Source organism: Cetorhinus maximus, chromosome 6 (assembly GCF_964194155.1).
Source record: "Cetorhinus maximus chromosome 6, sCetMax3.hap1.1, whole genome shotgun sequence".
Classification (NCBI taxonomy): Eukaryota; Metazoa; Chordata; class Chondrichthyes; order Lamniformes; family Cetorhinidae; genus Cetorhinus; species Cetorhinus maximus.
This window is the reverse complement of record NC_135884.1, coordinates 136,115,806-136,132,616: the sequence shown is the minus strand read 5'-3', so window position 1 is coordinate 136,132,616 and position 16,811 is coordinate 136,115,806. Positions and strand designations below refer to the sequence as shown.

The following is a 16,811-nucleotide window of genomic DNA, read 5'->3' as shown; positions in this document are numbered from 1 at the left end:
TTCTCTCTTGGAGATGATCATTGCCTGGCACTTGTGTGATGCGAATGTTGCTTGCCACTTGTCAGCCCAAGCCTGGATACTGTCCAGGTCTTGCTACATTTGGACATGGACTGTTTCAGTATCTGAGGAGTCGCGAATGGTGCTGAACATTGTGCAATCATCAGCAAATATCTCCACTTCTGACCTTATGATGGAAGAAAGGTCCATTGATGAAGCAGCTGAAGATGGTTAGGCTGAGGACACTACCCTGAGGAACTCCTGCAGTGATGCCCTGGAGCTGAGGTGACTGACAACCAGTTCCCACCTGACTTTCATTCCATTGTTTATTCAATAAGTTTGCTTCCCCTCAAGCATACCTCTTTGACCAAGCTTTTAGTCACTACCTCCTACTAACTCTTCCTTCATCTCAGTGTCAATTTTTGTCTGAATACGCTCCAGTGAAGCACCTTGGGACATTTCCTACATTAAAGTCACTTTATAAATGTAATTTGTTGTTGATGTTAACTCAACAAGCTGCTCCATCAAATTCACTTTGACTTCCAACTTGAAGTCCAACCCTCTGAAGGCTCATGACCAGCATGCCTATGATGGCAGATGAACAAAGTTGTCAAAAAAGAGACCACTCCTACAAGACCCTGATGATAAGGAAAGCAAATAAGCCAGCTCTATACAAGTAAGATATATGGAGCTTTTGCATTCCAGACTTCAAACTATCAGCACCAACATCAGGGGAAATCTACCAGTCTACATAAAAAAATATTTAGATACATTCCTGCATCAGTAATTGCCTACAATTCAATCAGTTTTCCAGGACTGCACATTCAATCATTTTTCATCATAATATGGGGCACAAAGCATAAGAAATGGTTGGTGCTTCAATGCAATTTGTAATTTCATTTGATGCAGCCAAGTGTGCAGCAAACAGTATCCTTCCTCTTTATCCAACCATGGCTGCATTTGACCTCTGTTGAGGATTTAAAATACAACAATATCCTGCAAGTCAGAATAGCACCAGTAGCATAGCCTTAAAAATTAAACAGACAAATGCAACCAAGCCTTTAACGCTTCTTGTTTCATTCTGTTATAGTCGAATATCAACTTCTGTTTAAACCCTGACCAGTGAATGAGCTCATCAGGGAAAATGGCCGTTGGCGATGTTAGCCTAAAACACAATGTTGTTGATAATAATAATGCATTGATATGATTTTCTTGGGCATATTTTTAGAGGAGACTAAAATAACTGAGCAGGTATCTCTCAAGATAAGAGACAAGAATTTTGTGTGAATATTTTGGCATTTGACCATTGTTATCACTAACAGGAATTTGTAAGCTACTTGGTCTGGCTTTAACTCTGCACAATTGGGTGGGTTTTGAATAAATTAAAATCTTGCCCATTATATCCAGCAGCAGAGAAGTAGAATCAGCATTTACAGATACAAACATGCAGCCAGAAGCCTGCAGTTATTTCACTTCCACAAATATCTGGACAGGTTTGATTCACACAACATCCCAATAACTTGATTAACACTTTATATGCAAACAACCAAAACATAACTGAATAAAACTGCAAATTTAAAATAACACTAGTTTTTATTGTTAAATGGACAATTCACATAGTTGCTTATCTCCATTCATCATGTATTTTTAGCATATGCACTGCGACATGCAGGCAAGGTAAAGACAACACTATTTATTATTCTTCCCTCCAGTGCCCTTTGTTTCCTATCCAGAAACTCTCAGTGTCATCTAATACCTCACCAAAATCTACTCCATTGTGGGATGGTTAGCACACAAAGTTTGAGGTCCTCAGGTCCTAATCTCTGTGCTGCTGTCAGGAGTTATTAAACAGAGATGAGATGGCTGTCCCCAGAGGAGAAGGAGGTTACCAAAAGAACGATCGTACATGTGGATGGCATAGAGACAATGGGTGGAATTTTTCCAACCTAGTCCCTGGTCAAGCAGCATGGCCAGTCATTGGAGGACCACCCCCAGCAGTTTGCCAGCTTGCTCCCAATAAGAAAAGGTGATGTGGCAAAAAATAATAAGACAGCTCGGTATTAAACAACAGGATTACAATTCATTGAATAAGCCAATATTCTTAAAATCATAACAGCAAAGCCATACAAAATTAACTAATTTTACAATGTGTTCTACTAATAAAACCCTTCCCAAGAATCAGGAAGGATAACACATAAAGATGAAGTTTAACTAAAATAATCCCTGTAGACTCGCAATGAGTGTATCATTCATTAACAACTCTAGACTTCTCATGCATTCCTTGTGGGAAACAGTTACCAACTATAAATTTAACTCACCAGTAGGGGATGATTCCAGAACATGGCCCACGTATGGTCCTTCCCTGAAGAGAGGTTTGTTATCATTCTGATCGATAATAGTGATATACAGGGTGGCCGGTCCTTCAAGGAGTTTCCCAGTGGGGTCGGTAATTTCAACTTGCAGCTATTTGAGGTAGAGATGGATTGAGTGAGTTGAATTATTACAGTGACAGAAGCATGCGCCAAAAATCTTTCACATCAGCAATTTCCTTTCAACAAGCCCCAGGCTGGGTTAACAAGTTAGCCTCAGAGGAATTCCACCAGAAATAGGTAACAATCTAAATGTTTCTTAGTTCACAGAAAATCAATTCACATTTAGATCCCACTCGACTATTTGCAATTGACTGCAAAAATATGCTTAAAAAAATACTGTGTGAAAATACCATGGAGATCTACTTTCAGGTTGCGTATAAGTTCACATCAGCCTTGGCAACAGAGGACTATTGAATTGAAGAGACGATAAAATTCATAGGCTCTCCCAGGAGAAAGGAGACCATTTGACCATCGTACTATTTGTCTTTTCTTTGAAAGAGTTAATCAATTAGTCCCACTCCCCTTTTCCTTTCCCCTTGGTCTGCACGTTTTTTTTTTTCTTTTTCAAATATATATCCAATTCCTTTTTGAAAGTTATTATTGAATCTACTGCCACCAGCCTTTCAGACAGAGATAAACCTCGGTATCACTTTTGGTTATGAGAGCAGTCAAAGTACTTGGCACATTCACATAATACTTATCAATTCACTCTTGTATCAAACCACATCAATACCTCTGTTAAACAAGCAGAAAGAGTATGTCATACAAACACATTAGGTCTTCATCCACTAATTCTGCCAACAATAATTTCCAGACTCTCATGTAGAATGAAGTCTTTCTGAGCCTTGTGAATGACCATTTTACTCCTCTTGTACTGTAAATTTGCATGTAACATTGGCTCAGTTGATCGCATTCTCATCTCAAATTCAGAAATTTGTAGAGATTAGTCAAGGATGTCTGAACATAACCTTTACTGATGTTGAAGTACTCAGAGAGTGCTGCATTGTCAGTCATGCTGACCTTCACATCAGACATTAAATTGAGGCTCCCTACATTTAATTAGATGATAGGAATCTCATGACGCTATTTGATGAACAGCAAGGAATCCTCCAAGTTAAGTGACTTAGGATTCCTTCCTCAATCAATACCACCAATTAAGAGGAAGAAAATTGTCTGGGTTGGTTAATGGGCTCAAAATCAACACTGTGCAGGTTGTCTGTGCCCCAATCAGTTTATTGGTGAAGGGTTAGGAGGTTCAGGGCAGGTGCAAAATGTCTTTCTGCTCGCCTTGCCAGCAGTAGTCCAAAGGGAAGCTTTACAAGGGACGTTTGAACAATGGAGGGGGTGGCAGGGAGGTGTTGGCAAGGGGTGGTGGAGTGCTGACCGTGGAGATGGTGGGACACTCCTGTTCCACATGAAGGGTAGCTTTTCTTTTTAGTCTTCATTTTAAAAAAACGTACTTTTCATCGGTATTTGTAGTGGTCGCTGAAAAACTTTGAACAGCGGCCCAGCACCTGCCCAGCAAATTGTGAACAGTTCTCCAGAGGGAGCATTCTAAAGGTAGTGGGCCCAAATTAACATACGCTGCCTGTTTTAGGCACCAAGGAAAATGAGCCTGACAAATTTAGCAGTGGTCCAAATGCACATGCAAATTGGGCACAGACTGTCGCACTGTTGCATTTCGCAGCACTAAACCTGCTTTACATGCAAAAAGCAGATACTAGTACACCAAAAAGAGAGACCAAACGCAGACTGGGTGACCGCTTTGCAGAACACCTTCGGTCTGTCCACAAGCATGACCCAGGCCTCCCTGTCGCTTGCCATTTCAACACTCCACCCTGCTCTTATGCCCACATGTCCATCCTTGGCCTGCTGCATTGTTCCAGTGAAGCTCAACGCAAACTGGAGGAACAGCACCTCATTATCTGACTAGGTACTTTACAGCCTTCCGGTCGGAATATTGAGTTCAACAATTTTAGATCATGAACTCTCTCCTCCATCCCCACCCCCTTTCCGATCCCCCTTTTTTTCCCAATAATTTATATAGATTTTTCTTTTCCCACCTATTTCCATTATTTTTAAATGTATTTCCATCCATTGTTTTATCTCTACCTTTTAGCCTATTTCGATCCCTTCCCTTCACCCCACCCCACCCTCACTAGGGCTATCTGTACCTTGCTTGTCCTGCTTTCTACCCTTAATTAGCACATTCCTTAGATAATACCACCACCTTCAACACCTCTTTGTCCTTTTGTCTATGACATCTTTTGGCTATCTCCACCTATCACTGGCCCTCTATCCAGCTCCACCTGTCCCACCCCACCCCCAAACCAGCTTATATTTCACCTCTTTTCTATTTTTACTTAGTTCTGTTGGAGAGTCAGACGGATTCGAAACATTAACTGTGTTCCTCTCCGCAGATGCTGCCAGACCTCCTGAGTTTTTTCAGGTATTTTTATTTTTGTTTTGGGTTTCCAGCAATCACAGTTTTATGCTTTTATACTGGTACACCAATGTGGCCCTGTATCCTTTCATTACAGTCACTGTGAGACCTTCAACTGGATGCCATGTGTGCTTATATATAGCAGTGATTATACTCTAAAAAAGTAAACAAATGGTTATGAAGCATTTTGAAATGTCCTTAGGACATGATAAAGTATGATATAAAGGTTCTCTCTTTATTCTTTAGCTACAAAGTGGAAAATCAAGCCCTAAGCTGAAACTGGATATGTTCAATAGAAAAAGGTAGCTCTGTTCTATCAAGCAAATCTATCAAAGCAGATTAAAACAAAATTTATAACATCAGAAATTTGTATTTTTTTGCCCAGAAGAATATTTTCTCAGGCATATTCTATGATATTTTTATCCCTTTACCTTTAAGAATTATTAATTGAGCCCTTAAAGCAAATAATTTTCTGATATGAGATGGAGAATGTTTGAAAGCAGCAAAGAATATTGAGTACTCAAAGGTTGTAATTACAATATCATTTTCTGGAGCCTCATAAACTATTTTTTTTATTTTCGATAGAAAACGACCTTCTCTGCACAACTTTCTTTCAGAGTTGTTGCCAATAATTAGTTTTGACATTTCCAGTGACGTAGATCATGCTAATCATTAATAAATATTTGGAATAGCCCTTTTGGAGTTCAAAAGAGTTACTACAATATTGTAACTCTCTGTCACTACATTCTTGAAGAACTTTGTTGCAATGTCAATGGGAAAGATATCAGACAATGAGGACCTTAAGAGCATTTAATAGAGTTTTTTTTAAAATCATTCATGGGATGTGGGCTTCGCTGGCTGAGCCAACATTTATTGCCCATCCCTAGTTGCCCTTGAGAAGGTGTTAGTGAGCTGCCTTCTTGAACTGCTGCAGTCCATGTGGTGTAGGTACACCCACAGTGCTGTTAAGAAATGAGTTCCTGGATTTTGACTCAGCGACAGTGAAGCAACGGTGATATATTCCCAAGTCAGGATGATGAGTGACTTGGAGGGGAACTTCCAGGTGGTGGTGTTCCCATCTATCTTGCTGCCCTTGTCCTTCTAAGTGGTAGAGTCATGGGTTTGGAAGGTGCTGTCTAAGGAGCCTTCGTGAGTTCTTGCAGTGCATCTTGTAGATGGTACACACTGCTGCTACTGTGCATCGGTGGTGGAGGGAGTGAATATTTGTGGATGTGGTGCCAATCAAGCAGGCTGCTTTGTCCTGGACGGTGTCCAGCTTCGAGTGTTGTGGGAGCTGCACTCATCCAGGCAAGTGGGGAGTATTCCATCACACTCCTGACTTGTGCCTTGTAGATGGTGGACAGGCTTTGGGGAGTCAGGAGGTGAGTTGCTCATCACAGGATTCCTAGCCTCTGGCCTGCTCTTGTAGCCATGGTGTTTATAAGGCTAGTGCAGTTCAGTTTCTGGTCAATGGTAACTCCCAGATGTTGACAGTGGAGGATTCAGTGATGGTAATGCCATTCAACATCAAGGGGCGATGTTTGGATTCTCTATTGTTGGAGATGGTCATTGCCTGTCACTTGTGTGGCGCGAATGTTACTTGCCACTTGTCAGCCCAAGCCTGGATATTGTCCAGGTCTCGCTGCATTTGGACATGGACTGCTTCAGTATCCGAGGAGTCGCAAATGGTGCTGTCAGCGAACATCCCCACTTCTAACCTTATGATGGAAGGAAGGTCATTGATGAAGCAGCTGAAAATGGTTGGGCCTAGGACACTACCCTGAGAAACTCCTGCAGTGATCCCCTGGAGCTGAGATGACTGACCTCCGATAACCACAACCATCTTCCTTTCTGTTAGGAATGATTCCAATCAGTGGAGAGTTTTCCCCTTGATTCCCATTGACTCCAGTTTTGCTAGGGCTCCTTGATGCCACACTCAGTCAAATGCTGCCTTGATGCTAAGGGGAGTCACTCTCACCTCAACTCGGGAGTTCAGTTCTTTTGACCCAAGGCTATAATGAGGTCAGGAGCTGACTGGCCCTGGCAGAACCCAAACTGGGCACCAGTGAGCAGGTTATTGCTAAGCAAGTGCCACTAGATAGCACTGTTAATGACCCCTTCCATTGCATTACTGATGATTGAGGGTAGACTGATGGAGCGGTAATTGGCCAGGGTGGATTTGACCTGCTTTTTGTGTACAGGACATACCTGGGCAATTTTCCACAAAACCGGGTAGATGCCAGTGTTGTAGCTGTATGGGAACAGCTTGGCTAGGGGCACGGCAAGTTCTGGAGCACAAGTCTTCAGTACTATTGCTGGAATATTTTCAGGGCCCATAGCCTCTGCAGTATCCAATGCCTTCAGCCATTTCTTGATATCACGTGGTGTGATCGTATCACAGCAGGAACTGGGACCAATTACAAATGAATATTGCCGAAATAAGCCTGTTAGGCACACGACCTACCGGCTGAGATTTTCTGCACCACAACCTCCAACTTTCCACACTACCCCTCCACCCACCGCCCCCACACCACACTGGCACTTTCACAGCAGGCTGGAGGTGAATGGGGTTGGAAGAGTGCTTGGAGGTGTATTCTGCCATGTCTTTTCCATTCGACCCCTCCCCCAATCCCTGGCCACCACATCACCCACTTCCTGGAGAGCAAACCTAGCAGTGTAAATAACAGCCTAGTTCTAGCCTGGGTACATACAAGGCATAGTTAAAAGAACAGAAATACAATCTTTGATAAATATCACACCATTTCCCTTGATAGAAGTTTGATTGCAAGACCTGATGTCCAATATTAGAAGAGGTGCTCTGTCCTCAGATTTTCTTCGTTATATAAAGCGAAGGAACCTGTAACAATTGCTCGCAGAGTGTGCCAATGTACACATCCCAGGATGGAGGTTGGGGGACGGTGTTCACAATCTGTATCTCAAGAAATGAAGTTTTCACAGCAGATCAGAGGTTGTTTTGCACCTTTCCTGTATCAGGCATTGCGATACTGCAGCAATTCATGATGACTCCTCAGTGCAAGTCAGGGATCCTGATTAATGATCCCTGGAAGTCCAGCTGGATCAGGAGCACATCTACATGGCAGATGAAGGCTGAGCCTGACAACGTTGTGACCCAATCAGGATTAGCTAGGTTACAGAATTTTGAGTTCATGAGAGTACAGGACCAATTTTCTGCATGTCATGGTCAGCTCTGAAGAAGTCATACGGACTCGAAACGTTGACTGTTTCTCTCTCCACAGATGCAGCCAGGTCTGCTGGGTTTTTACAACATTTTCTGTTATTATTTCAGATTTCCAGCATCCGCAGCATTTTGCTTTTATTCTCAATGTCATTGTCTCTTAGCCCCTGCTGTTCCATTCTTGGCCTCACTGTTTTCCTCTGATGTTCAGGCCATTGATAAATCTGCCTTAAAAAACTTGACTTTATTCTTCCTGCCAAAGCTGTCTTTTCTCTTGACAACTCTAATCTCTGAGGAATGCAAAAACTCAAAACTGCTTCCATATCTAAGCATAAATAATCATTCTCTCTTATATTCCCTTCTTATTATTGTCATGGCCTAAGGGCACTTCAAAATGCTTCATAACCATTTATTTACTATTTTGAAATATGATCACTGCACATTTGGTATCCAGTTGTCTACAGCAAGGTCCCAAAAACCGTAACTGCAATGAAAGAAAATATAATTTATAGCTTTTGAGTCTTTCAGCATAGTTGGATCCTGCCCTTTAAAATAAACACAATCATGTCCTTGTTAAAATAGCACACAAAACAATGGTGAATGAGTGAGATTACCACTAATCTAGAAATAAGGAGCACAGACTGCAGCAAAAAGAGAGCAACATACTCAGATAGTTTAGATTCCATTGCTTTGCACAGAGGGTGGTAAGCATATGAAGTAGATTGCCTAGGAATACAAAAAAGACAGATGGCATGGTGAATTGGATGGATATTTGAGAGAGTGGGCATCTGAGGATTATTAGTTTTGTGCCCAGTCCGACGTCTGCATATTCCTTTCCAGTCCTGTACTTTTCTATGTTTCAACATGTTAAGTGTTTGCATGCTAATATAGAACACGGCAGTATTTAGGCTAATTACTTTATTTATATTTAAATAATAGCAAGCGAAAAAAAAATTAAGCACAATGTATACACGGGAAGCCCAAAAAACTTTGGGAGAAGTCCACCAAAATGCTGGAAACTTGACTAGAACAGTGTTACAGACAGGGGAGAGATTTGGAATAATATCCCCCTGTTCCCATCTCTTGACTGAGTGCAACAAGATGTATTTTTCAGAAGGAACGTTTTAACCCCTTGAATGCTGTGCCTTTTAAAAACAGACACGTAACAGGCTTTCTTGTAAGTATAAATCAAAAGAAAGGATAAAAGTTTATTTCTCATAACACCCAGAAATGTATGGAAACATCCCCTCCTCACTCACAGACCCAAACACACACAAGAAAAGATGATTTCCAAAGATGCAACACGCACTTAGGTTACTAAAAGTTTCAAAATTCAGTGCTATTCTGTTTCTTCAAGAAGTTTGCCAAAAGCATTTCAGGCCTTGAAATTCCCTTTCAGTCAACTGAAGATAAAAATAAATGAAAGCCGAAAGGTCTGGGTGATGAAATCACACTGGTACACCGAGCAACAGTAGGTTTCAGGTTTTTCCTGTCAAAAGATGTGGTCGAGCCTCTATAGTTAAAGATAACAATCCACAGGTACAAGGTAGCTTCAGTTCTCTGCCTAAGATGATTTTTTTGAGGCAGGGTTCTTTTCTTCTTAGGGCGAGATGTATTCCCTCTGAGGTCCTTCTCTGAGGATTTGCCCTGGCCTGTCCTTGTGGACTAATAAATTACTTCCAGGTAGTTCCTATTACACGCCAGTTTCTGTCATGTGGCAACAGTATCAATGTTTTACATTGTCCACACAATGGGTGGATGGCTGAGCAATTTGCCAGACAATGGGGGATATTTGATTACCCCATCAACATTTCAGCCGTGAATAGCCTCCAAAATGTCTTTATTTGTAATTCCATCTTCCTGGGGCCAGCAAGCCTAAAAGTCGTTGTACCTTTAAGTCTCTTCAATGGAAAGTCCTCCAAGGACATTTACATTTTAATGACTTTCTCAAGGCACGTTCAGGTCTTGACTGTATCAAAGCCACAAAAGTAGCCACCAGGCCCTCTGGAGTCCATTCTGTCAAGGTAGAGTGTCCATATTCTAAGCTACCTTTAAAGTGTCCATCTTCCTGATAAATTTTATGGGCATATAATGAGACCGGGACAACTCCAATTTGCATTGCTATTACACCTTCATTGCTGGCACTAGATTTTCCACAATCAAAGTCAATTACCCTTTACAACAACAAATTCTGATTCAGATTTCTCTGTTCGTCACTATTATATTACATCTTTTGTAAACTTTTCTTATTAAACATATAACTCCACATGCCCGGCCTGCTCCTTCATTAAGCTGAAATCAAGATCCATCACACCATGTTCTCTTCCTCCAGTATTAGATTATCTGCAATTGCTGGAAGGGAGCAGTTTTAAAATATAAAAGGAAAACTAATTTCCATATGACAAATTGGCAGTAATTTTCCATAAAATTGAGCAAATATCTTTTCATTTGTTTGATTAAAAAAACACAAGACAAATGTTCATTGCACACTTCAAAATACATGAAAAATACTTCAACTGAAGTATCAAAAATGAATGTTTTTTAAGGGGGGCACACCTCTGAAGGTTCTAGTGCATTTTGCACTTTTTTCCCCTCAAACTGCTTTCAAATCTCAAGCCCCACAACTCTCTGGGTTAAAAGCATTCCCCAAGTTAGTCTCTTGAGCATCCCTGATTTTAACTGCTTCAACATTGGTAGCCATACCTTCAACTACCAAGGGCACAAGCTCTGGAATTTCCTCCCTAAATCCGTCTACCTCTTTTCCCTCCTTTAAAGCATGCCTAAAAACCTACCTCTTTGACTAAGTTATCAGTCATCTTCTCTAATATCTCCTTATGTGGCTGGGTGTCAAATTTTGCTTTGTAACCCTCCTGTGAAGTGCCTTGGACCATATTATTAAATTAAAGGTGTTACATAAATACAAGCTGTTGTTCAATACAGGAGTAAAGGAGTTACTCTGGGTATACTTATACAAGGCCATTTTCCACTGTACTTTTAATGTTTTTGAATTGATACATTTATAAGGAGTGACAGATTTTTGATGCTGTTGGAAAGTGATTGCTAATTCCAAAAATTTCATATAAGCATTTCTGATTTAAAACAGTGGAAATGAGCAGAACCGTGGCCGGAATTGTACGGCAGCAGGATTTTACATTCCCGCCAAAGTCAATGGAGTTTAGAATGGCTGGCCGCATTTTATGGCCCGGTCCCTGCCTCAACAGGGCCATATAATTCCGGCCTATGTCTTCCTCACAGAAATTTCAGCAGTTCTTAGTTGGCTAGTCCTGTTCATTTTAGCAGCAATTTAACATGAATGTCACTTTAACTTGACTAATTAGTGATATTGTGTGTTTATACGTTCAAACTGCCTCTTAAGAAAACCACAACAGGTATTTTGTTTGACAGACTAACATTGCTGATGTAATAGTCAAACATATTTACAGCCTGGGCATTGTTTTTAAATTTTGTTAGCAAGAGTATTTCAGACTCATACTAATTTATACCAAACAAAAGAGGATTATTCTGACAATATACAAGGTGATTGTTGAGCTGATCCATTAGTGAGACTTGGAGCCCAACCAAACATTCATAATGGGGCCAGGAGAAACAGATGTCTGGCCATTTACTTCTGTTGATATAGTTGCCAGATAGCCTCACAATGAATGATTTGGTTGAGCTCCAAGACTCACCAATGGATCAGCACATCAGGAGCCTGTTTACTCAGCCTGAATGGAGTGTTAGCTTTGATTAACATCTTTGTGAGGTTTTAATAAGTTATTCTTTCTTTGATTCTTTTTTCAATGTCTGTATGCTTATTTGGACAAGATTAGGAGGTGTGAAGTGGGGTAAAGCTTTTGTAATTGAAACTATGAATAGCAGTGCCTGATTGACACTTTATATAAGGGTGCAAGAGCAGCAGTTTTTAAAAACAGCTTTCTGAATGGATATACTTTTCATGGGCATTTCAAGACTTGCCATGGTTATTATACGGCATAGTGCATACCAGGTAAGTGGGCATGAAGGATGCAGGGGAATATGAGGGGGCATGGAAGTTATCAGGGGGCCTAGAGGGGAATGGGGGGTCATGGAGGTCACATGGCGAGTGGGTGAGGGATGAAGGAGTGTGAGGGGTAAGGGGCCTAACAGCCTTAAACTGGGTCAAAATCCCAGAGAACTGAGGCAACTTCCAAACTGTTTCCAGGATCAACAGGCCTGACTTGGTCCCGTCTCCCCTCCCTGGAGCATGTGGGGGCCATTTTGTATGGAGACAGACCAGCCAAGTCGGGAAATTTTCCAACGTAAACTTCTCACCTTGTTGGCGAAAATCCGGTCCTTAATTATCAATCCACAGAAGGAAATAGTAAGTTGTATTTTTCTGTGTGAATCGTTGCTAATAATCATTCTACAAATAGTTATGGTACAATAAAAAGACAATGATTCATTAATATTGGAAATAATAGCTCTAGCTTGGATTACATAATGTACTCCAGTTGGGGTATCAAATCAATCTAGCCTGACATGAATGGATTATACTTTGTTTCTAGAGTTTTTCAATACAAAAATATTTTTAAATTGACAACTATTATTACAAAGTAATGTTCCAGCTGAATGCAATGTAAACTGAATATCAGAATGCAAACAAACATCAATGCAACCTTTGGTATAAGAGATAGAGAATCTACCACTGTTCACACCACCCCTATGTTAGCTTTATTGAAGTAAAAATTGGTGAGCAACAAGCTAATTTGATCATGTATTTTACTATTTTGGCCACTTTGGATCTTTTTTCTTTTTAGGTATTAAAACTATTACGCATTTCTGTGAATGCTTTGTCAGAAAAAGGAGCCTCTTCTCAGAGTTAGGTCTAGATATTTGTTCATTGTCTTACCCTAAATTAAGTAAATCATTATAGGATTGATAATGCATGCTTTATGCTTATTGCATTTCTAGTGTCCAAGGCACTATCACTGAAGTAGCTTTTCATTCCTTATGTCTTTCAATATGCATTCACTTGTTCAGTACCCATTTTACCATGAAAAGGTGGGAGTATCTAATGCCAGCTGATAAATTTTGGATTTTCCTTTGTCATGCACTGAGTCTAGGATCTACCATGGAACTTGAAAATGTAGCTACGCAAACTTCTAGATGCGTTCTTTCTTTCATCAATTGTCTGATTCTTACAGGAGAGTACCACTAGATTTCACCAAAGTTGCTAATTCTTTGAACAATGTTTTACACAGAATGATGAAAGAATTGACTCCTTGACAAGCATAGCTGGCAATCTCAAGGATATTTAAATGTTATTTTATATGCATATTCTCCTTAGGTAATCATTGTGTGCTTATTTTAATTTAGGAACATAGGAGGAGTAGACCATTTGGCCTGTCGAGCCTGTTCAGCCATTCAATTAGATCATGGTTCATCATGTACCGCAACGCCACTTTCCCTCACTATCTTCATACCCCTTGTTGTCATTAGTATCCAGAAATCTATCAATTTCTGTCTTGAACATGCTCAATGATTGAGCTTCCACTGCCCTCTGAGATAGAGAATTCCAAAGATTCACCAACCTCTGAGTGAAGAAATTGCTCCTCACCTCAGTCCTAAATGGCCTGCCCCTTATTCTGAGACTGCGTCCTCTAGACTAGTTCGAGCCAGGGGTAACGACCCACATACATCTACCCTGCCATGTCCTGTAAGAATTTTGTAAGTTTCAATGAGATCAACTCACATTCTTCAAAACTCAACTTCAAAAGGCCCAGTTTCCTCAATCTCTCCTCATAAAACAATCCCTCCATCCCAGGGATTAGTCAGGTGTGCGAAAGAGTGCTGCAACCTCCCTGAGGCAGCTCCTTGCCTCAGGGAGATTGAATGGATATTAAAATAATTGAATAAATGATTTAAAAATTTATTTAAATATGTCCCCTAACGTGACTGTGTCACATGAGTTGGGACATGTTTTTTATATTAACAAAAATGTATTTATTTATTTATTTATTTATTTAATAAAAGCTTCAGGAAACCTCATCCCGCTCGTGGCTGAAAAATGCGAGGGCCGCTTAGGCTCTTCGCCTGCCCGCCAACCTTAAGGTTGGACAGGCAGTGTTACTAATGGCAATAATTGCTTTCTTAATGGCCTTAACAGGCAGTTTACGTTTCTGAATCGGCTGCGTGCCCGCCAAAAGAAATATCGCAATGGCGCGCGATGACATTGGGACGCACGCCCGACGGCATCGCGCGTCATTTTACTCGTCGGCGCGTCGGGCCCACCTCCCCACGCTGACGGAAAAACCCTGCCCATAGATAAGGAGACCAAAACTATTCACAACACTCCAGCTGCAACATTAACAAGGCTCTATACAATTTCAGTTGCAATTTATTTTAATACGTGATAAATTTTAATGCAAAACTCGAATAGAAAATAATTTTCATTTATTAAATCAGTTCCAACTCTGTTTCTGTCTTTACATTTTTAAGGGTTTTAATTGTGTTTTGAGCCCTTGAGCCATGTCTTGTTCTTTTCACTGGGCCTAAAGTGCAACATGTATATAAACTCATTGAGGTAACAATCACTGATGAATTTCGTCCAAGTTCTTTCATCTGCTTCTTAAAAGATATTTGTTTCCAAGTCAAGAAACCGTCATACTTTTCTGCTTTTACATATGGGTAAAATTTTTACCTCGGTGGGCACGCACCTGACCTGCTCGAGCGTAAAATGACACATGTCTTGACGTCAACGCGCAGTTGCACGATTTTTCAGTTGGCAGGCACATGCAGGAATCAGCAGTGTGCCCGCCGACAATTAAAAGGCCTGTTAAGGCCACTAAAGTTGTAATTAGCTTACATTTTTCGCTGCCCATCCAACCTTACGGTTGGCAGGCAGGCGAAAAAGCCAAGCGGCCTTTGCGTCTTTTAGGAAACCTCATCCACGGGCGGGGTGAGGTTTCCAAAAGCAAATGGAAATAAAATTAAAATTAAAAAGTTGAATTAATAACATGTCCCTGCTCATGTGACAGAGTCACATGAGGGGACATGTTTTATTATAGTTTATGTGCCTTGATTTATTTTTCTGAAAACTCTTCATCTCCCTGAGGCAGCTCTGTGCCTTAGAGAGATTTGCAAGCGTGCACTCGTGCACATGCTCGCAGGTCGCGCTTGCCCCACTCGCCCTTCTGCCCCCTGCCCGCAACACAGGCACCGCTGAGCACTGCCACTCGCGTTTCACGCTGGGCGGGCCTTAGTTGGCCCGGCCAGCGTGAAATTACGGACCGGCCCCGATCAGGCGGCGGCCAACTTCCCGATCAGCCCCAATCGTGGGCAGCAGTCGGCTTCCCGACCGCCCCCGCCGAGCCCGCCCAACAAGGGCTAAATTCTGCCCATGAAAAAGTATTGAGCGGTGCGATATAGCAACCAGAAGAAATGCCAAACTCTCATTACAGAGAAATGAAGCCTTCATTAAACAAACTTTTCTTTGAGTAATTTTGATACATAATTTAGACATTATGGCATTCATTAGTCATTCTTAATAACTCTTGTGAGTAGACGTGGTGGATCCATAATTTCTTTGACAGTCCAAGAGTTCTAATTCATCATTAGTTTTTAATTCAGAACTTTCAACACTTGGGGCACTGCTGGAAATACAAATCATAATCAAGTTAAATTAAACTTTTGGAGCTAGCATCATAAAACAATAACATTTGCAAAGCTTTTCCCTATGAATTAATTAGTTTCTCCCTGTTTGCTTTTTCTTACCTTTATCTTTTTTTCAAATTTCAAGTGCACAAGTAAACACAATTTTAAAAAAAAATTTCAATTATTTATTAATTGAAAAATAAAGGATTAGGTGAACATTTTGATTCCGGGTTTTTTTCTCTTCATTTTTTGCTTCTTCCAACCAAGTTGCACATTTGTACATGGTGCATATCCTTCAGATGGGAAACGGATTGAATGGTTTTTAGATTTCTCTACTGCTTCCAATTGCCAATCTCAATCATTGTTCTCACAATGTATCGGAACCTCACCTCGGAGACAAGCAATGTCAACTTTTTGAAGACGACCAATTCTCAGTCCCTTGGTATCCATCTGGTACCCTGCCAAGAACAAAACTTCTAAAATATGGCTGGCAACTATGAGTATATTGCCTTAGCAACTTCCATCTCCAACACTGTCGTGTATAGTGAGTATTTAATTTCATCATGACTAAGTTGCCACATTTGGCGTGCTTGGCTATTTGACAGCAATTGTGCTCAAAGCGCATTTACAAATATCCTATGGTGCTGTTGCAGAGGGAAAGCATGCTGCAGCTTTTTTTCTTATTGGCTTCTCTCTGAGCAAATTTTTACATGATCCATTTTTCTGCATAGCAACTTAATTGTCAAGCACATCCCAATACTCATAGAATCATAGAATGGTTACAGCACAGAAGGAGGCCGTTTGGCCCGTCACGTCTGTGCAGACTCCCTTCAAGAGCAACTCGCCTACTTCCGCTCCCCTGTCTTATCCATGAAATTTATTCTTCTCTTCAGAAAATTATCCATTTCTCTTTTGAAAACCTCAGTTGAATCTGCCTGCACCACACTCTCAGGCAGTGCATTCCAGATCCTAGTCACTCTCTGCATAAAAAAGGTTTCCCTCATGCCACCATTGCTTCTTTCCCCAATCACCCTAAATTGATGTCCTCTGGTTTTTGCTCCTTCTACCAATGGGAACAGTTTCTCCCTATTATACTTTGTCCAGACCTCTCATGACTTTGAACAGCTCTATCAAATCAAATCTCCTCTCAGCAGTCTCTTCTTCAACGAAA

General features: G+C 40.9%; 1 protein-coding gene across 1 annotated transcript in view; it reads right to left on the bottom strand.

Moving 5' to 3' along the window:
• Positions 1–16,811, bottom strand: part of cdh13 (cadherin 13, H-cadherin (heart)) — a 1,028,759-nt gene that overhangs the window by 500,875 nt on the left and 511,073 nt on the right. Inside the window, exon 6 of the mRNA XM_078544562.1 lies at positions 2,316–2,460. Within this exon, the coding sequence (XP_078400688.1) occupies positions 2,316–2,460 (145 nt within the window). The remainder of the gene's footprint in view (positions 1–2,315; positions 2,461–16,811) is intronic.